Below are 22371 nucleotides of genomic sequence, written 5' to 3' on the forward strand. Positions count from 1 at the left end.
TTCCACGGCGTGTCAGGAATATACTGTTTTTGCCCAGGGTAAGCATGTTGCTGGAGTCTCGGATAAACCTCTATTTTTAGGCCATCGGTAGTCAAAATGTTGGCACCACTTCTGCAAAGTGTACCGATGCACCTTATCAATTGGAGGCAAAATGGTTGGCAAGGGAAGCACCAGTACCTAGGTTTTGAGCAAGCTTTGAATTGCTCTTCCATCCGAGGAAGAGGAAATTTTATTCCTTTTCCTAGACTTCTTTGGTTTTAGCTTCTGTAGCAGAAGTACTTAGTTCCATCTGATGCTCCTCTTGAGGTCCATTTTTTATTGGAACTAAACTGATTATCACATGTTCCTTCTCTAATTCCTCCTCAAAAACATTGTTTTTGCTGCGAACATAATTTGAGTATGCCATTTTCAGGAACACACAGAGGAAGGCAACGCCAAGGATATCTTCAATCTACTCCTTTTAATCTTGCAATTTTATTGTAATATCTTAGGTTTTCAAAGGTGGTGAACATTTGTTAAAAAGAAAAACCCTAACTTACATAGCACTATTCATTCTGTAGGATTCTAGATGTTTTTTCAAACGAGAGGAATTTAAAGTTTTTCAAACTTACAAATTGTTGCTGAGATGAAGAAACGTGTGAAATGGAATGCCAGAGACTCAAAAATCCAGAGAAAAGTCAGGGGAAAAACTCAGCTAAATGGTAGTGAAATAATGGAGGGCACACCAGAGAATACCATGCAGGTAGGATTTTCAGCTCGAATTTCAGCTGGTGCCTCCTGCTCCTAATTAAAATGAAGGCTGGTGGGACTCAGCATCAAGGGATTGAGAAAGCCTTCCTGACCAGAAGGGGAAAGAAATTAGACAAAATAAAGTTTCAGTGGCTGAGAGATTTCAAACAGAGTCAAGAGGTTATTCTTATACATTATATAGATACCCCTTTTTAGTTTTTGGTGTATTAGAATAGCTAGAAGGAAACATCTGAAACTGTTTAACTGTATTCCAGTAGCCTTGATTCTTGAAGACGACCGTATAACTATATAGCTTTTACAGTGTGACCACGTGATTGTGAAAACCTTGTGGCTGACGCTCCCCCCACCGCCTTTTTCTCCCCCTTAGCTCTTCCTACTCCCCACTCCTCAGTCTCAGGACAGGAGCATAAGGTAGAGCTTATGCCTACCTTCATGACTACTCCCAGCTTCTAAGGGGTTGATGGCGAACATCCCTTTATGCTTCTCTTAGGCCCTGTGGGAGCACCCTTCTTACTGTCAAATGCTGCCCAAGCTGAGGGTCAGAGTGGCAGCAATTCAGATAGAAAAAGCTCTCCAGCAGCCTGAGCTATCTTATAATGGACAGATGAGTAAAAAATAAGGAGAAAAACAAACAAACAAATAAATAATGGGGGGAGGGGAAAGGGTAAAAGAAAATTTGTAGAGTGCAATACTTGTGGTCAATGAGGGGTAGGGAGCATGGGATGTATGGGTTTTTTCTTTTTACTTCTTTTTCTGGAGTGATGCAAATGCTCTAAAAATGATGAAGATGATGAATATACAACTATGTGATCATATTGTAAGCCACTGATTGTACACTTTGATGACTTGTATACTTATTACATACATATATTGTGAAGATATCTGAATTAAAAAATATTTTTTTAAACGCAGGCTGGTCTTAGATTAAAGGATGTTCCTCTGTTATTTTCTTACGTCCCAGGACAGGACCATAATTGAGGGCTCACAGGCTGCCCACCCTGACCCTGGCCTGAAGTCTGCTCTTACCACTTCTAGAATCCTTTAGCAGAGTGGATGTGAACAGACAATGTATAAACTACCCTTCTGAGTAGTGACATCTATAACCCCATAACCATTTAGGACTAGCAATCAGGTCTTGGGTACCACGTACTGGTGGACTGGATGGGAGACATTCCAGGGGTTAGCGGTTGTAACCCTTAGGTCTGTCATTAGTTCATTTCAACTCTTAGGGTTACTTGTGTTACTAACATCATTTACAGACCAGAAAATGGAGGCTCAGAAAGTTGAACCTTGGTCAAGGTCACACAGCTGGTTGATGTTGAAATAGGAACTGGGTCCTGGTCTTCTAAATCCTACCTTTTTTGACATTTGTTCATGTTGCTCAAGAAACACACATAAAGCAAGTCCTGGGGTTTAATACTTTATTAATATGAGTGGCCTTTACCACTACCGTACTCTTCACTGTAGATTTGGTTGTTACTCCCCTCCTTGCTGCTCCCCAGAGAATTTCGGCCTCTAAGCAGGAGGTTTGGAATTTAAGTTTTCTTACGGGAGTATAAAAAAGAAAACAGCCCTTTAGAATCTTTGACAAACCAAAACAGTTATTGAAGTGGGAGTATAGCTGAGTTTGACTTTAACTTTGGGAAGAGATAAAAGGCTGAAGGAAAAATCGCCTCTAATTTGGCAAAAGTATATCCTTATTTTCTGCTTTATATTACATTAATGGGAATCCCATTCTGGAGAGGGAGAGAGGTCAGGGGAGAAGTAAGCGCAAACTGAATACAAAACTGCCAGGGACCTGGCATTCTCCCAGCAGGATGGCCTCCTTCCCTGGTCTCAGGGGAAAGGCTGACTTCAGAGGGGATAGCTTTATGGACCCAGTGGCCCAGGAAATTCACACCCAGATTGGTCAGCTCTCTTCTGCATGGCTGGCCAGACCTCCACCAGCCTGGACAGGCCTGGAATGTGTTGGCTTGGCCTGGGTTGAACTTGGTAGTAGAATAAGGGGAAGGTGAGAGGTGTCATCATCTTCACCAGCCTCTCATAGGACCAACTTTTATTTTTTATTTTTAAGGACAAACTTTTAAAAGCAAAATGAATGAAACCATGTGCAATCAAGATACACAGAGAGAACGTCAATGTAGGAAAAAAGACCTTACAGGAAAACAGCTGATGATAAAAATCAGAAACATTTCACAGATGTATAAGAAGCTCACATTGTAAACAGGATTAAGCTGCTATTGATTTCCCTCCACAACATCAAGGCTTCATTTTGCTCAGTCTGAGATCTCGTTCAATTTCAAACTGCCTGTGATCCACCCGGTCAAGGAAAGCTTTTCGTTCAATGTACCTAGAAGAAGATGAAAAAAACGATTGTCAGCAGAACCTAGCAAGAGAAGCTGCCTCCCTGCATCATACCCGTCCCCACCCCAGTATGAATTGGCCCAGCTGGTCAAGGGGGGTCACTGGGTTACAATGGATGACCACAATTAGGGCCAGGACGGCCACCTGTGACTCTCATTTAGTCTATTCAAGGGTATTTCTAGTTCAGATATGACTAAGAAAAAAATGAAAAGAAGGCAACAATTTATCAAACGAAAGGACATTATAAATTGTGCGGCAGGAAAATGGTACAATTTTGTAACAAGACATAAAGGAAAGAAGAAAGAACATGGGCTTAGTTAAGCCAGGGTTCAGATCTGAGCTCACTAGCTGGGCAACCTTGGTCAAGGACAGAACATCTCTGAGCCTCACTTTCCTCAACAGTAAAATGACCATATAATGTTTCCTGGCCACTGATGATGAGGCACCTAATGGTTCAGAGTTGTGTTGAGTTGGTGGGGGAGAGAAAACTATGTATTCAGCACATACACATCAAAATGTGAAAAAATTGAAGAAACAGGGTAGTAAAAACACCCTTACCTGGTGAGGTTCATAAACATCAAGGTGCACACATTATAGGTTTTTGGGTGCCTTCAGCTCTACCTTTCACCTCCCCCTTCTCTCCTTTCCTTGGTATCCTCCACCCAATTTGGGGCCAGGTTGCTCCCTAAATTCCTCTTAATGAATGAGATCAGGTGAACCTGCCACCCCTAGTCCTCATACAGAGTGCCTTGAGAAGGCCAGTGCTCTGCTCCCTCATGGGGACTACCTTCAGTCCTTCCACAGAAGACCGGGAGGCAAGCACAGCGCTGAGGCTGGTGCACTGGCCAAGAGCAAGCCTGGATGCTTAATGAGATGCAGCTGCATTTCAATGTACCTCCTAGTCATAAGTGTGCCGTAATTTGTCTGGGGGGAGGAGATCTCTGATGCTAATTAATCTAGTGAGAGAGTGAAATTGCCATTGAAAATGGGAGATACAATTGAATCTCTGCACTAATTTTTCTTTTGTTACGCTGTAGAAAATGTGCATTTGTCATTACAAGGTCATTTACAATTATGGTGAGTACATTTTCAGGTTCAGGAACTTAATGCTCCTCTGCTGAGTTCAGGGCCTCTCAACAGCAGTTTTCCCTCTCAAAAGCATCCTGTGAAGTTCAGGCCGTCCTATCTGCTTGCCAGCCACACCTATTGCTGCTAACCCTACGCCTTATTACAGATGGGTGGCAAGAAACATACAGGCTCTGAGGCCACAGAGCCCTGAGCTCAAAATCCTGATTCTGCCACTGGCTGGCTGTGTGACTGGGCAAGCAAAAATACAACCTGGCCAATTCTCAGTTTCCTACTTAAGAAAAAAAAAAAGGGAAAATAATCTCTGAGGAGCTGTTGTGAAGATTCAATGAAAAAGCACATCTATACTGCTTGGTTCAGAGTAACTGCTCAGGAAGTGGGAGCTAATGTCATCACTAGCTTTCCAGGAAGCTGGCTGCAACCAGGATCCTGAGGATAGACCATGATTCAAGGGAAGCAGCCAGCACTTGTGATGCGTGTTGCTGGGGACTAGTAACTGGATCAGGCATTAAGCTGCAGTATCAAAACGGTCAACAAGAGGCCAGACAGGTTGGGGACACAACAGCACAGCCTGCTCTTGAATTTAATACAGCCCTTAGGGTTAGGACTATCAGATTTAGTAAATAAAACCCAAGGATATCCAGTTCAATATGAATTTCAGATAAATAAATTTTTACTATGAGTACATCCCAGGCAATGTTCCATACTTAAAATAAAATGTTATTCACTGTTTATCTGGAGTCAAGTTTGCATTTTACCTGGTGGCCCTACTCAGGTGGAGAGGGGAGGCTGCCACCTTCCTCATCAAGGGAGAGCTGTGGAATTCTCTCTGCTATGGTGTGCAGCAGAAACTCTCCCACATCTGCTGGTTTGGGATCGTTTAGTTCAGTGTTCATGTGTAGTTAGTCTTTAGGATGCGAGCCTGTTGCTCTTCTCCACAGGACCCACTGGCAAGTAATTTTTGTCCCTGAAAGGCACCATGGTCTAAACTTGCCTACAGACCTCTTTTTCTCTTGAGACTGTCAAAGCTCACTGTCCCCACAGGTAAGGCTGAGGGAAGCTGGTGCTGGATAAGGAGGGCTCCCCAGACGTTTATTTGGTCTCTGTACTGTTTACCAGCACCTGGGTGACGATAGCCTCGATGGTCTTCCCTAAGGAGACAATTGCCCAATCAGTGGCACCTGCACAGGGATGAGGTGGGAGGTGCACAGAGAGCTGGGGGTAAGGGGAATGGACAGCATATTTTGAGAGAGGCATTATCCAGGGATAAGAGGAATGGACGGCACGTTTTGAGAGAGCCATTATCCATGACTCCTAAAGGAGAAGAAAGTATGTAGCCTCATACACTTGTGGTCTTTCTTCCTGTTTTACCTTAAAGGAGAAAAAGTGATGCTTAAATGAGGAATAATGGCCTTGTACTTTCCAGGAGGCTGTGCAAAATCCAGCTCACCTTGAGACTCAAAAGTGAAGCCTAGGCAGGGAGACAAGTGCAGGCAAACTTCAAGTTGGGGAGGGCCTCAGACAGCAAGGAAGGGGCATATACAGGAGGCATTCAATCCTCCAGGGCAAGCCAAGCAAAGGCCACCCAAGCAGGCCTAGCAACTTTATCCGCCCTCTCACAGCCATGTGCAGCTGCTAAGAGGGTCCCTGTGATGGCTCTGGCCTACTGTTCAGAGCAGACCATGAACAGAACTTCACTTGGAATGAACCCCCCACCTCCGAGGGAGAGAAAAGGTGCTCAGGACATGAGTGGTGGGGGAAGATCTGGGCTCCAACCCCAGTTCTGAAATTTATCATTTGTGTGACTCAGAGTGAGATACTGAATTTTCTGGGCCTTATTTTCTTCTCTGTAAAATGGGAATAAAAATTACAATATTCATCTGACAAGAAAACCAAACTCTGTGAGAAGTACTATGCAAACAATAGAACCAACAATTGCTCTGAGAGTTGTCATGGCATGCTTCCACTTCTCACTAACAAGCCTCAGAAGTAGGGACAACTAAACAGAGACAAAATCTCTGGAAAGAGGAAGCCCTCTTCTTCAGAAGGTGGTCTAAATGTACAGCCTATTTAAAATAAGCTTCAGGATGTTTTTAGCCACTTTCTGGGGTAAGAGGCCAGTGCAGAATCGTCAGCTGACTAGTGCAATGGGACTCGAGGCTCCTGCTCGTTCTCAGTCTTGGTGCTTTTCTGTTCTGGGCCGCTACTCCTGGGGACACAGCCTGACCCTGAAGAGGAGCCTGGGAGTGAGCGTATCACCCCTTCCCACACTTATTGCCTTTTGGGGCCCATTTATGCAGCAGCAGCTCTTCTAGGCTGAGGTTAATAAGCTATGCTAATAGCATCAGGAACCCAAGGGATTTTCTAGCTTTTTCTTTTAAAACCAGGTTAGACACAATCAGCTCTGACACCTTTTTTGATCTTCCAACCTAAATTACTGTTCTGCCACCAATTTTCCTGAGATCTAGGCCAATGGGGAGGGAGGGAAAGAGGGAAGAAGTAAGAAGAGGACAAGAAAGGGAAAGAAAATGCTACAAGGAAATATGTCCGTACCTACTGCCCAGGAACCCGTGCTGCAAATGAAAGGACCAACATATGCTTTACCAAGAAGGCAGAGGTTTTACAGTGGGAGGCCCACTGGGTGGCTGACCTCTGAGAGTGCTGTCACATGGCCATCCTGTGGCTGAATGCTGAAGGGGCTACTGTACCCTGGTCAGGAAAAGAAAAAGCACAGAGTGACAGGGAAATCTGAAGCAGGACACACCTGACAGGCTGTGTCAGGACTTTCTGCTTCAAGGAGAGCCAACATTCAGTTATCCAAGCAAGGATTCAGTGTGGCATGAATGAGAGAAAGTGGTTAAACTACAATTCCCAACACTGGCAAAGCAACGAGCAATGGAAGCACTCGGAGGCTGGACTCGATGGAGTAAGTACATTTTTTTGCCCTGAGAAATGCAACTGAAAGAAACAATATGCCCAATACTACACAGGCCTGCCTGCCACCCTCCTTCTGGAATAAAATCTAACTTGCGGACATCTTGAGGATCAGGATGAAAGGGCAGTGATTTTAATTTTCTTCTCCACTGCCCTCTTCCCATTTCACCTCAAAGTCATGCTGGTTTTGAAACAGTAACGCTTGGGAGATCAATTGTTCAGAGATAGAAAATTATTTTCTCTGTTCCCTCCTTCATGTCTTTCAAGTCACAAAAACACCAATCATCCAACACCCTGACCTTCAATATGATTGGTCAGTGACAGTCCAAGCCATTCAAGTTTGCAGCCTGCACTTTTCTTATTTTCTATGCATTGATTCCTTCCCCAAGTCTGCAGCCTCTGCATTTGCACTGCTGCAAAGGGATACATCTGCTCCTACTGAACAAAGCTGAGAAACCTGTGTAATCAGATTAGAAGGAAACAGTGCTAAGCGCCCAGGGTTCAGAACTGCTGACACTGGACCTGAACTGCTGCACTGGGCTCTGGGAGTCTGGGGCTCAGAGGAAAAAAAAGTAATTGTTTGCTGTGCAGAAAACTGTCTTTGGAACAGCCATTTAACACAATACTGCTTACTGAAAATGATATGCAGAGAGAGACATCATCCTGATGTGTTAGGTCCTTCTTTTCTGGGCAGTTAATTCTTCTTTTTTTTTTATGCTTTTTATTGTGAAATATATATACAAGAAAACAATACATTTCAAAGTACGTTTTAATAAGTAGTTATAGAACAGATTTCAGAGTTTGGTATGGGTTACTGACCCACAATGTAAGGTTTTTCCTTCTAGCTGTTCCAAGACAGTGGAGACTAAAAGAAATATCAATATAATGATTCAGCAGTCATACTCATTTGTTAATTCCTAACTTTAGTATTATAACTCTGCTTTCTCCTTTAATTCTCTCTGCACAGTTAATTCTAATCCTACTAGGCCTAAATGAAAGCCACTCTCTGGTGGCTGACGGGACAGGCATGTAGACAGTGCAAGGGCTTGTTTACTGAGTGCCTGCTCTGGGGTGAATAGTGCTGGAAGAGCTGGCGGCAGAGTAGTCAGCAAGACCTACTGCCTTTGGGGCTCAGCCTGTGCAAACACACCACCATGCCCGACAGCTGATAATACTTGGGTGGAAACTAAATGGGGTGAGGGGATGGAAAGTTCCTGGGCATGAGCTCCACGAGAGGGCTATCAGCTCAGGAGGTGACATCCTAGGTGAGCCCTGACTGACAAAAGAGTGGTGAGTCCTGGAAGCCTCTGGAGGAGCTGCACTGTGAGCAACTGGCAGGCTCCTGCCGAAGCTAAGTGGAGAGCAGTCTAGGAACGTCTGCAGCACAGTGAAAGGGGCAGTGGGGTTGTAGGCTGCAGTAAGCAGAGGGAGAAGGGGACCAGATAGGAAAGGGACAGCTCAGAGGGCCTGGTAGGATAGGTTAAGGAGATTTAGGTTTAAGTGCTAATAGAGGATTTTTAGCAAGGGAGAAATGAGAAATGGTTTATATTTTTAAAATACGATGTGCTCTTTTTCTCCGCCGGCCCGCCGAGCCGAGCCGAGCCGCCCGCCCTCCTCCTCCCCTCTCTTTCTCCGCCGGCCCGCCGAGCCGAGCCGAGCCGAGCCGCCCGCCCTCCTCCTCCCCTCTCTTTCTCCGTCGGCCCGCCGAGCCGAGCCGAGCCGAGCCGCCCGCCCTCCTCCTCCCCTCTCTTTCTCCGCCGGCCCGCCGAGCCGAGCCGAGCCGCCCGCCCTCCTCCTCCCCTCTCTTTCTCCGCCGGCCCGCCGAGCCGAGCCGAGCCGCCCGCCCTCCTCCTCCCCTCTCTTTCTCCGCCGGCCCGCCGAGCCGAGCCGAGCCGAGCCGCCCGCCCTCCTCCTCCCCTCTCTTTCTCCGCCGGCCCACCGAGCCGAGCTGAGCCGCCCGCCCTCCTCCTCCCCTCTCTTTCTCCGCCGGCCCGCCGAGCCGAGCCGAGCCGCCCGCCCTCCTCCTCCCCTCTCTTTCTCCGCCGGCCCGCCGAGCCGAGCCGAGCCGCCCGCCCTCCTCCTCCCCTCTCTTTCTCCGCCGGCCCGCCGAGCCGAGCCGAGCCGCCCGCCCTCCTCCTCCCCTCTCTTTCTCCGCCGGCCCGCCGAGCCGAGCCGAGCCGCCCGCCCTCCTCCTCCCCTCTCTTTCTCCGCCTGCTCCGGCTGCTCTCCAACCACCACGGTGCCTTCTTCCCCTGCCTTCACTGTGCTCCTCCGCCACCAGCCTCGACAGCCTTGCCGCCCTCACCTTTCCTCCTCCAGAACAGCTACTGGGGGAGTGGAGATAATACAGAGCAGCTCCCGGAACCACGAGGGAGATCAAAGGGACAGCGTACCCCATCCTGGAACGGCTGACTATCTGGGAGAACCAGCTTCGGTGAGATCACCAAGGGGCACGGGCTTTCCTGGGTGGGTCGGCAAGCGACCGGAGTCCCTCCCTTCCACCTTCCTGGGCCAGCTGGTAGAATTGGACAGGCGGTCCCCATAGGCCGCAGCGGCTGGTGCCCCCACCACACGAGGCCCCCCGGAACAACTGAGATAGTTGGGCCGGAAATCCCCAGACTGCGGAGAACAGTGACCGGGGGATCCCTTCCAAACACGTGACTCCCCCGTCGGCTGGGAACAGTATACTCTCCCGGGCTGTGACAGCTGGCGCCCTCCCGCCACGCTTGGTGCCCCGGGCCGACTGGCTAATTTGGCCAGATGCTCTCCTGTGCTGCGACGGCCGGCGACCCTCCCCGCGTTTGGAACCCCGGGCCGGCTGGCATTCTTCCAAGACGCTTCGATTACCGAACCTCCCCTACGGCGAGAGGTTTCCAGAGTTGAGGGACCCACAGCAACTTTCGCTGGTGGAACCCACAGACAGGCGTGTGCCACGAGCGCCACCTACTGGGCAGGATAGGAAGAACAGAACCCAGAGATTGCACAGAAAAATCTTTCAACCTGTGGGATCGAACACCCGGGGAAATCTGACTAAATGCCCAGACGCCAGCAGAAGATAACGGATCACGCTCAGAAAATTGAACACATGGCCCAGTCAAACGAAGAAACCAATAGTTCAAATGAGATACAGGAGCTGAAACAACTAATGCTGAATATACGAACAGAAATGGAAAACCTCCTCAAAAACGAAATCGATAAATTGAGGGAGGACATGAAGAAGACATGGGCTGAACATAAAGAAGAAATAGAAAAACTGAAAAAACAAATCACAGAACTTATGGAAGTGAAAGATAAAGTAGAAAAGATGGAAAAAACAATGGATACCTACAATGACAGATTTAAAGAAACAGAAGATAGAATTAGTGATTTGGAGGATGAAACATCTGAATTCCAAAAAGAAACAGAAACTATCCGGAAAAGAATGGAAAAATTTGAACAAGGTATCAGGGAACTCAAGGACAATGTGAACCGTACAAATATACGTGTAGTGGGTATCCCAGAAGGAGAAGAGAAGGGAAAAGGAGGAGAAAAACTAATGGAAGAAATTATCACTGAAAATTTCCCAACTCTTATGAAAGACCTAAAATTACAGATCCAAGAAGTGCAGCGCACCCCAAAGAGATTAGACACAAATAGGCGTTCCCCAAGACACTTACTAGTTAGAATGTCAGAGGTCAAAGAGAAAGAGAGGATCTTGAAGGCAGCGAGAGAAAAACAATCCGTCACATACAAGGGAAACCCAATAAGACTATGTGTAGATTTCTCAGCAGAAACCATGGAAGCTAGAAGACAGTGGGATGATATATTTAAGTTACTAAAAGAGAAAAACTGCCAGCCAAGACTCCTATACCCAGCAAAATTGTCCTTCAAAAATGAGGGAGAAATTAAAACATTCTCAGACAAAAAGTCACTGAAAGAATTTGTGACCAAGAGACCAGCTCTGCAAGAAATACTAAAGGAAGCACTAGAGTCAGATACAAAAAGACAGAAGAGAGAGACATGGAGAAAAGTGTAGAAAGAAGGAAAGTCAGATATGATATATATAATACAAAAGGCAAAATGGTAGAGGAAAATATTATCCAAACAGTAATAACTCTAAATGTCAATGGACTGAATTCCCCAATTAAAAGACATAGACTGGCAGAATGGATTAAAAAACAGGATCCTTCTATATGCTGTCTACAGGAAACACATCTTAGACCCAAAGATAAATATAGGTTGAAAGTGAAAGGTTGGGAAAAGATATTTCATGCAAACAACAACCAGAAAAGAGCAGGAGTGGCTATACTAATATTCAACAAATTAGACTTCAAATGTAAAACAGTTAAAAGAGACAAAGAAGGACACTATATACTATTAAAAGGAACAATTAAACAAGAAGACATAACAATCATAAATATTTACGCACCGAACCAGAATGCCCCAAAATACGTGAGGAATACACTGCAAACACTGAAGAGGGAAATAGACACATATACCATAATAGTTGGAGACTTCAATTCACCACTCTCATCAATGGACAGAACATCTACACAGAGGATCAATAAAGAAATAGAGAACCTGAATATTACTATAAATGAACTTGACTTAACAGACATTTATAGGACATTACATCCCACAACAGCAGGATACACCTTTTTTTCAAGTGCTCATGGATCATTCTCAAAGATAGACCATATGCTGGGTCACAAAGCAAGTCTTAACAAATTTAAAAAATTTAAAAATATTGAAATCATACACAACACTTTCTCGGATCATAAAGCAATGAAGTTGGAAATCAATAATAGGCGGAGGGCCAGAAAATTCATAAATACATGGAGGCTCAACAACACACTCTTAAACAACAAGTGGGTCAAAGAAGAAATTGCAAGAGAAATTAGTAAATACCTAGAGGCAAATGAAAATGAAGACACAACATATCAAAACTTATGGGACGCAGCAAAGGCAGTGCTAAGAGGGAAATTTATTGCCCTAAATGCCTTTATCAGAAAAGAAGAAAAGGCAAAAATGCAGGAATTAACTGTCCACTTGGAAGAACTGGAGAAAGAACAGCAAACTAATCCCAAAGCAAGCAAAAGGAAAGAAATAACAAAGATTAGAGCAGAAATAAATGAAATTGAAAACATGAAAACAATAGAGAAAATCAATAAGACCAGAAGTTGGTTCTATGAGAAAATCAACAAGATTGATGGGCCCTTAGCAAGATTGACAAAAAGAAGAAGAGAGAGGATGCAAATAAATAAGATTAGAAATGAAAGAGGAGACATAACTACTGACCTCACAGAAATAAAGGAGGTAATAACAGGATACTATGAACAACTTTACGCTAATAAATACAACAATTTAGAAGAAATGGACAGGTTCCTGGAAAGACATGAACAACCAACTTTGACTCAAGAAGAAATAGACGACCTCAACAAACCAATCACAAGTAAAGAGATTGAATTAGTTATTCAAAAGCTCCCTAAAAAGAAAAGTCCAGGACCAGACGGCTTCACATGTGAATTCTATCAAACATTCCAGAAAGAATTAGTACCTACTCTCCTCAAACTCTTCAACATAATCGAAGTGGAGGGAAAACTACCTAATTCATTCTATGAAGCCAACATCACCCTCATACCAAAACCAGGCAAAGATAATACAAAAAAAGAAAACTACAGACCAATCTCTCTAATGAATACAGATGCAAAAATCCTCAATAAAATTCTAGCAAATCGTATCCAAAAACACATTAAAAGAATTATACATCATGACCAAGTAGGATTCATCCCAGGTATGCAAGGATGGTTCAACATAAGAAAATCAATTAATGTAATACACCATATCAACAAATCAAAGCAGAAAAATCACATGATCATCTCAATTGATGCAGAGAAGGCATTTGACAAGATTCAACATCCTTTCCTGCTGAAAACACTTCAAAAGATAGGGATACAAGGGAACTTCCTTAAAATGATAGAGGGAATATATGAAAAACCCACAGCTAATATCATCCTCAATGGGGAAAAATTGAAAACTTTCCCCCTAAGATCAGGAACAAGACAAGGATGTCCACTATCACCACTATTATTCAACATTGTGTTGGAAGTTCTAGCCAGAGCAATTAGGCAAGAAAAAGAAATACAAGGCATCAAAATTGGAAAGGAAGAAGTAAAACTATCACTGTTTGCAGACGATATGATAATATATGTAGAAAACCCAGAAAAATCCACAACAAAATTACTAGAGCTAATAAATGAGTACAGCAAAGTAGCAGGCTACAAGATCAACATTCAAAAATCTGTAGCTTTTCTATACACTAGTAATGAACAAGCTGAGGCGGAAATCAAGAAACGAATCCCATTTACAATCGCAACTAAAAGAATAAAATACCTAGGAATAAATTTAACCAAAGAGACAAAAAACCTATATAAAGAAAACTACAAAAAACTGTTAAAAGAAATCACAGAAGACCTAAATAGATGGAAGGGCATACCGTGTTCATGGATTGGAAGACTAAATATAGTTAAGATGTCAATCCTACCTAAATTGATTTACAGATTCAATGCAATACCAATCAAAATCCCAACAACTTATTTTTCAGAAATAGAAAAACCAATAAGCAAATTTATCTGGAAGGGCAGGGTGCCCCGAATTGCTAAAAACATCTTGAGGAAAAAAAACGAAGCTGGAGGTCTCGCGCTGCCTGACTTTAAGGCATACTATGAAGCCACAGTGGTCAAAACAGCATGGTATTGGCATAAAGATAGATACATCGACCAATGGAATCGAATAGAGTGCTCAGATATAGACCCTCTCATCTATGGACATTTGATCTTTGATAAGGCAGTCAAGCCAACTCACCTGGGACAGAGCAGTCTCTTCAATAAATGGTGCCTAGAGAACTGGATATCCATATGCAAAAGAATGAAAAAAGACCCATCTCTCACACCCTATACAAAAGTTAACTCAAAATGGATCAAAGATCTAAACATTAGGTCTAAGACCATAAAACAGATAGAGGAAAATGTTGGGAGATATCTTATGGATCTTACAACTGGAGGTGGTTTTATGGACCTTAAACCTAAAGCAAGAGCACTGAAGAAGGAAATAAATAAATGGGAGCTCCTCAAAATTAAACACTTTTGTGCATCAGAGAACTTCATCAAGAAAGTAGAAAGACAGCCTACACAATGGGAGACAATATTTGGAAACGACATATCAGATAAAGGTCTAGTATCCAGAATTTATAAAGAGATTATTCAACTCAACAACAAAAAGACAGCCAACCCAATTACAAAATGGGAAAAAGACTTAAACAGACACCTACCAGAAGAAGAAATACGGATGGCCAAGAGGCACATGAAGAGATGCTCAATGTCCCTGGCCATTAGAGAAATGCAAATCAAAACCACAATGAGATATCATCTCACACCCACCAGAATGGCCATTATCAACAAAACAGAAAATGACAAGTGCTGGAGAGGATGTGGAGAAAGAGGCACACTTATCCACTGTTGGTGGGAATGTCAAAGGGTGCAACCACTGTGGAAGGCAGTTTGGCGGTTCCTCAAAAAGCTGAATATAGAATTGCCATACGACCCAGCAATACCATTGCTAGGTATCTACTCAAAGGACTTAAGGGCAAAGACACAAACGGACATTTGCACACCAATGTTTATAGCAGCATTATTTACAATTGCAAAGAGATGGAAACAGCCAAAATCTCCATCAACAGAAGAGTGGCTAAACAAACTGTGGTATATACATACGATGGAATATTATGCAGCTTTAAGACAAGATAAACTTATGAACCATGTAATAACATGGATGGACCTAGAGAATATTATGCTGAGTGAATCTAGCCAAAAACTAAAGGACAAATACTGTATGGTCCCACTGATGTGAACGGACATTCGAGAATAAACTTGAAATATGTCATTGGTAACAGAGTTCAGCAGGAGTTAGAAACAGGGTAAGACAATGGGTAATTGAAGCTGAAGGGATACAGACTGTGCAACAGGACTAGATACAAAAACTCAAAAATGGACAGCACAATAATACCTAATTGTAAAGTAATCATGTTAAAATACTGAATGAAGCTGCATCTGAGCTATAGGGTTTTTTTTTGTTTTTGTTTGCTTGTTGGTTTGTTTGTTGTTGTTGTTTTTTACTATTACTACTACTTTTATTTCTTTTCTTTATATTAACATTTTATATCTTTTTCTGTTGTGTTGCTAGTTCCTCTAAACCGATGCAAATGTACTAAGAAACAATGATCATGCATCTATGTGATGATGTTAAGAATTACTGAGTGCATATGTAGAATGGTATGATTTCTAAATGTTGTGTTAATTTCTTTTTTTTTTTTTTCCGTTAATAAAAAAAAAAAAAAAAAAAAAATAGACTTGAGTTCACCGTATAAGATGCATATGTAAAATTACACCCTTAAGCTATAAATAGGAATAAATTAATATAAAAATAAAAAAAAAAAAATACGATGTGCTATCTCCCTGGAACTTAGGCTGCCTCTGTGACACTAAGACTCAGAGCTGGAGTTCTGCGGCTCTAATAGTCAGCATTGATACTTGTTCTAGTTTGCTAGCAACCGGAATGCAATATACCAGAAACAGAATGACTTTTAAAAAGGGGAATTTACTAAGTTTCTAGTTTACAGTTCTAAGGCTGGGAAAATGTCCCAATTAAGTAAGTCTATAGAAATGTCCAATCTAAGGCATCCAGGGAAAGTTTATCTTGATTCAAGAAGACTGATGAAGTTCAGGGTCTCTCTCTCAAGTGGAAAAGCACATGGTGAACATGGTTAGAGTTTCTCTATCTTGGCTGGAAGGGCACAAGGCAAACATGGCATCATCTACTGGCTTCCTCGCCAGCTCTCCAGGAGGGATTTTCCTTCTTCATTTTCAAAAGTCACTGGACTATCTGTTTTGTGGTTCTGTGGCATTCTGTTGTGGCTTTCTTCTGGCTCCATTATTCTTTGAATGATGATTCTTTGAGATTCTTTGAATCTCCCGCTTTCTCCAAAATGTTTCCTCTTTTATAGGATTCCAGTAAAATAATCGAGACCCACTTGGAATGGGTGGAGACACGGCCCCACCTAATCCAGTTTAACATCCACTCTTGAGTGTGTCTCATCTCCATGGAGATAATCTAATTAAAGTTTCCAACATACAGTACTGAATAGGTATTAGAAGAAATGGCTGCCTTTACAAAAGGGGTCACAAAAGGGGTTAAGATTAAACATGGCTTTTCTAGGGTACATACATCCTTTCAAACCGGCACAATACTATATACAAAAACTGTTAAACCAATTCCCAGACTATGGCCCTCCACCAACCTCCCCCCCCAAAAAAAAAAGTTAAAGTGACAAAGAGATCAGGCTTCAATTATAGATAAGAATGAAATCCATCTGTTGGAACTAATGTAAATCAGAATACAGGAGTAAGGATGACATCATTTGTATTTTAGAACTTCACCTACTGTATGAGACCAAAGGAAGAGAGGTTTATTTTGTCCAAAATTTAAATTTTCTGTAACACATTATCTAACTCAACCTGTCTATAGATAGTTCATTTAAACAACCCCACACATGGAGTCCAGAATGGGAAGGAGGGCTTGTAGTTCTATATAGCTTAATGTAATACCCAGAGACATACAAAGTATGTTGGGCAGATAATGAGAAAGTACTGGCAAAGTCCCTTGAGGGACTGGAGAAAAAAACATGGAACAATTAAGCTTTACCACTGGGAAAACTCCTGATACTGTCTCAAACATTAGGCTCTCACAAGTCAGGAGGCCAAGCCCTTGATCTTGAGACCTGCTCTTATGAAGTTTATTTCTGTAGTGGAGAAGCTAAGCCTACCTATAGTTATGCCAGAGGACCTCTTTGTTGCTCAGGTGTGTTCTCTCTCTCTAAGTTCAACTCTGCAAGGAAAATCATTACCTTCTTCCCTATGTGGGACATGACATCCAGGAGTAAAAGTCTCCCTGGCAACATGGAACATGACTCCTAGGGAAAAGTCTGCCCCTGGCATTGTGGGATTGACAATAGCTTCCTAATCAAAAAGAGGAAAAGAAATGTAACAAAATAAGGTATCAGTGGCTAAGAAAATTCAAATAGAGGCTATTCTGGAGGCTATTTCTTATGCAAGCTTCAGCTAGATAGATACTGCTAATTACCATACTTTGCCAAACTTTAATCAAAACCATTCTTGATACCCCTAAAGAATACCCAGGGCTTTATCTGAGAGTCTAAAAAATGTTTTATATTCTAAACTTATTTTCAGAGAACTAAAACCTTCAGATGTTTCCTAGGCCAGCTAAATTCTGAAACTCAGAGGTGCCAGTCTTTCTAAGAACATGAATCAGTTCTATCTCCTTATCCCATATTGTCAACACCCTTTTTCAACATAATAAAAATTAGAACAGGTATATCCCACATATCCCTAACGACTGGGAGAAGGATCAAAAAGAGAAGGAGGAGTTATAACAGAGAATATAGGATTTAACAAATGAGTATAACTGCTGAATCATTATACTGATATTTATTTTAGTCTCCCGTGTCTTGGAGCAGCTAGAAGGAAAAATCTGAAATTGTGGAAGTATAATCCATACCAAACTTTGAAATTTCTTGTATAACTATTCGTTACAATGTACTTTGAACAATTTGTTGCCTTTTTATATATGTTGGATTTCACAATAAAAATATTTAAAAATGTTTTAAAATGGAAAATTTTATACATACATACATATACATATATATATATATATATGTACTCACAATTAAAAAATAATTAAAAAAAATCATTTGACTGCCATGGAGAGAATGGATTAAAGTAAGGAGCAAAATGATGAGACTTCTGCAGCTGTCTATGCAAAAGATGATGGTGGCTTGTCCTGGTTGGTGAAAGTGAGGCATGACAAATTTGGATTGACAGAAATATGTTGTGAAGAACCACCCACTGGACTTGCTGGATGTGAACAGGAAGAAAGGATATCAGGACTGACTCCCAGGGTTCTCTTTAACAATGGGGAGGACGGATGGTGCCATTTTCTGAGATGTTTGAGGAAAGAGCTCATTAATTGAGAGAAAGCAAGTATTTGATTTCAGATGTTAAGTCTGATCTGTGTAGAGGACATCCAGGTTCAAAAGATGAGAAAGAAGAGACCAGCCAGGGAGACTGGGAAACTCCCAAACTGTACTTATCACCATTGTGGAAAAATATCCTGAACGGTTGGCAGGAATAAGTCAAGAAGGACTTTTCTAAGGAATAAAGCACTCAGTTTTCCCATAAAACCTTGGATTCAGTGTGGTCAGTAATGGCAGGTGGGGAAAAGAAGTGTGAGCAGAGGTCTTGGGGAAAGGGAAGTGACTGTTACTTAGAAATGTGCCAGCCATTTCTCCTACTTTATTCTTACAAGAACCCCGAGAGGTATATTTAAATAATTTTTACTTTACAAATAAAGAAACTGGGGCTAGTGCCCAGAAGTAGGTGGTACAATCAAGATGTGGATTCCATTTCTTTTCATGTCCTTTCTTTCCTGCTTCTTTTAAAGTAAAATATAATATATACAAGAAAGTGTATAAAATGGGCAAGAAAAATGAATCATTATATGGCAGGCGCTCAGGAAGCAGTGGTCACGTCAAGAAGAACACTCTCCAGGCAAAGCCTCCACCCTAGCTAGGGGTAATCTTGCCCAGAACCTCTGAGTCCTCATTTCCTTGCTTTCCTTTCAAGCATTTGCTCTTTCCACACTAGAATTTAGCTTTCCTATTACTGAAATTGGCACGAATAGAATTATACTATACACATTCTTTAACAAACTGACCTAATGGGCACATTTGTTTTGCCTGTTTTTTATTAAAATTGGGAAGTTTCCAGGTATTATTTCTTTGAATATTCTCTCTGCTCTTTTCTCTTTTGCTCCTCCTTCTGGGACTCCCAGAGAGTGTATATGGCTCAGCCTTTTGTTCACTCTTCTTCATTCTTTCTTTCTTCTGCTCCCGAGACTGGATGAATTCATTGGTCTTATCTTCAAGTTCACTGATTCTTTCTTTTGCCAGTTTCAATCTGCAGTTAATGTGAGGACTGGGGAGAAAGGAGGAAATTAAACATCCCCATCTGGGGAATTCCTGATATTCTCACAAGCAGTGGCGACAACCAATTCAATAGGCTGAGCCCTTGATCTTGGGGGTCGCTCCTATGAAAATTATCCCTGCATAGGAGAAGCTAAGCCTCCTTATAATTATAATTATGCCTAAGAGCTACCCCCAGAGACCCTCTGTGGTAACAGTGATATCGTGGCTCAGATGTAGCCTCTCTCTCTAAGTCAACCTGGCAGGTAAACTCACTGCCCTTCCAATTCTACATGGGACGTGACTCTCAGGGGTGTAAATCTCCCTGGTAATGTGGGACAGGACTCTGGTGTTGAGCCAGGACCTGGTATCATGGGACTGAGAAAGACTACCTGACCAAAAGGGGGAAGAAAGAAATGAGACAAAATAAAGTTTTAGAGTTGAGAGGTTATCCTGGAGGTTATTCTTCACATTATATAAATACTCCTTTATAGTTTATGGTGTATTGGAGTAGCTACAGGAAGTACATGAAACTGCTGAACTGTATTCCAGTAGCCTTGATTCTTTTCTTTTTGAAAGTTTTTATGGATAAATCTTCACACACATTCCATCACGGTATACAATCAATGGTTCACAACATCATCATATAATTGTGTATTCATCACCATGATCATTTTTTTTAGTACATCTGCAACACTCCAGAAAAAGAAATAGGAAAAAACAACTCATACTACCATACCACTTTTCCCTCCCTCTCATTGGCCACTAGTAGTTCCATCTAGTCAATTTATTTTACCCATTGTTTCCCCTATTATTTATTTATTTTTTATACATACATTTTTTTTACTCATTCGTCCACACTCTGGATAAAGGGAGCACCAGACACAAGGTGTTCTAGCTTGCTAGAGGCCAGAATGCAATATACGAGAAACAGAATGGCTTTCGAAAAGGGGAATTTAATAAGTTGCTAATTTACAGTTCTAAGGCCAAGAAAATATTCCAACTAAAACAAGTACAGAAATGTCCAATTTAAGGCATCCAGGGAAAGATACCTTGGTTCAAGAAGGCCAACCAATGAAATTTAGGGTTTCTCTCTCAAGTGAGAAGGCACATGGCAAACACAGTCAGGGTTTCTCTCTCAGCTGGAAGGACACATGGCGAACACAGCATCATCTGCTAGCTTTCTCTCCCGGCTTCCTGTTTCATGAAGCTCCCCGGGAGGTGTTTTCCTTCTTCATTTCCAAAGGTCACTGGCTGATGGGCTCTCTGCTTCTCATGGCTATGTCGTTCTGTCTGCTCTCTCTGAATCTCTTTTATTCTCAAAAATGTTTCCTTTTATAGGACTCCAGAAACTTACCAAGACCCATCCAAATGGGTGAAGACATGTCGTCACCTAATCCAGCTTAACAACCATACTTGATTAAATCACATCTCCAGGGAGATGATCCGATTACAGTTACAAACATACAGTATTGAATAGGGATTATTCTGCCTTTATGAAATGGGATTTAGATTAAAACATGGCTTTTCTAAGGGACATACATCCTTTCAAACCAGCACACAAGGTTTTCACAATCCCACAGTCACAACATAAATTATATCTTTATACAGTTGTTTTCAAGAAGTAGCCTTGATTCTTGAAGACAACTACATAACTATATAGCTTTAACAATGTGACCTGTGTAATTGTGAAAACTTTGTGTCTGACACACCCTTTATCCAGGGTATGGACAGATGGGTAAAAAAATATGGAAAATAGATAAAAAAAATAATAGGAAGGGTAGATTGCAATACTAGTGGTCAATGAGAGGGAAGGGATAAGGTGTATGGGATATTTGCTTTTTTTCTTTTTATTTCTTTTTCTGGAGTGATGCAAGCTTTCTAAAAATGATCGTGATGATAAACTCAACAGTTACATGATAATACGGGGAGCCAATGACTATATACTTTGGATGGACAGCATGGGGTGTGAAGTTATCTCAATGAAAAAACAATATATAAAAACCTGCCTTTGAACCCCTCTAGGGAATTCTAAACTTCTGTTACTGTAGTCTTCATCAGCTCTATTTGGTTCCTTTTCAAAATTTCCATCTCTCTATTAGTATTCATTTTGTATTGTTTATTGATTTCCCTGATTTCCTTTAGTTCCTTGTCTTTGCTTCCCTTTAGCTCTTTGAACATATTTAGGACCGTTTTGTTAAAAATCTTTGTCTGTTATGTCCCAGGTCTGATTCTCCTCAAAAATTGATTTCTAATACTTTCACCTTTTTTCTCTGGGCATTATATATATATACATATCCCTTTTTAGTTTATGGTGCATTTGAATGGCTAGAGGGAAGTATCTTCTTTTACTGGGCCATTAGTTCTTGTTTCTTTGAATGTTTTGTAACCTTTTGTTGAAACATGGATATTTTGATATTTTAATGTTTTACTGCTAGATTTAGACTCTGAGGCATCTGTTCCTTAACCTTATATCCAGCTAGTATTATGACAGAGATTTCTTTGAAGGCCAGAGGCTAATTAAAAAAAAAAAAAGAAAACAGCTTCCCAGTCTTTGCAGATTAACTTGTGAAAACCCTCCTACAGGGCTTATGCACTCTAAAGCTCTAGGCCAGTGAGTTTAAAGAAAAGCTCTAGGGCAAAGTATAGGAATCTCCCCTGCACATGCATTTTGTTTTAGACATGCAGGTGTGGCCCTAGGAATTCTCTGTTTTCACAGATACAAATGCCCTCTCTTCCCTAAGAAATATTTTCCTCTCAAGCCCGGATGCTGCACTATATGGCCCATAGCTTGCAATCTCTTGCCCCAGGCAGCCACCTGACTGCTCTTCCACAGCATACTGTAGGACTGCTCACTGAGTCACCTTCTATGTGCAGGGTGTAGGATGGTGAAAATGCCACGAGTGTCCTGATTCATTTCTCAAGCCACCACTGGAGAGAACAGGCGAGACATATACGCTCTCATTATGTCCACAAAGGTTACTCTACTCTCTGTGGGAGGGCAGCTGGCTCCAAGCCCAGTTGATGAGGAGATGAGGGAGGAGACAGCCAGAGCACCACAAGAGCCTGTCGTTTGCACTGATACTGCAATTCTTTAACTATTTTTCTACAGCTTTTAGTATGATGTTTCTGCCAGTTCTTGCTGGTTGTTCAAAACCTCTGTA

General features: G+C 42.1%; 1 protein-coding gene across 3 annotated transcripts in view; it reads right to left on the reverse strand.

The window, feature by feature from the left end:
• Positions 1-2154: 2154 nt before the first annotated feature.
• The window catches only part of CFDP1 (craniofacial development protein 1), a 216563-nt gene continuing 196346 nt past the window's right edge, over positions 2155-22371 (reverse strand). For all 3 annotated transcript variants that reach the window (XM_077133064.1, XM_077133062.1, XM_077133063.1), the window contains one exon: positions 2155-3100. In XM_077133064.1, the coding sequence (XP_076989179.1) occupies positions 3010-3100 (91 nt within the window). In that variant the 3' untranslated portion in view covers positions 2155-3009. The remainder of the gene's footprint in view (positions 3101-22371) is intronic.

This window comes from Tamandua tetradactyla, chromosome 16 (genome assembly GCF_023851605.1).
Source record: "Tamandua tetradactyla isolate mTamTet1 chromosome 16, mTamTet1.pri, whole genome shotgun sequence".
In the NCBI taxonomy this organism is placed as follows: Eukaryota; Metazoa; Chordata; class Mammalia; order Pilosa; family Myrmecophagidae; genus Tamandua; species Tamandua tetradactyla.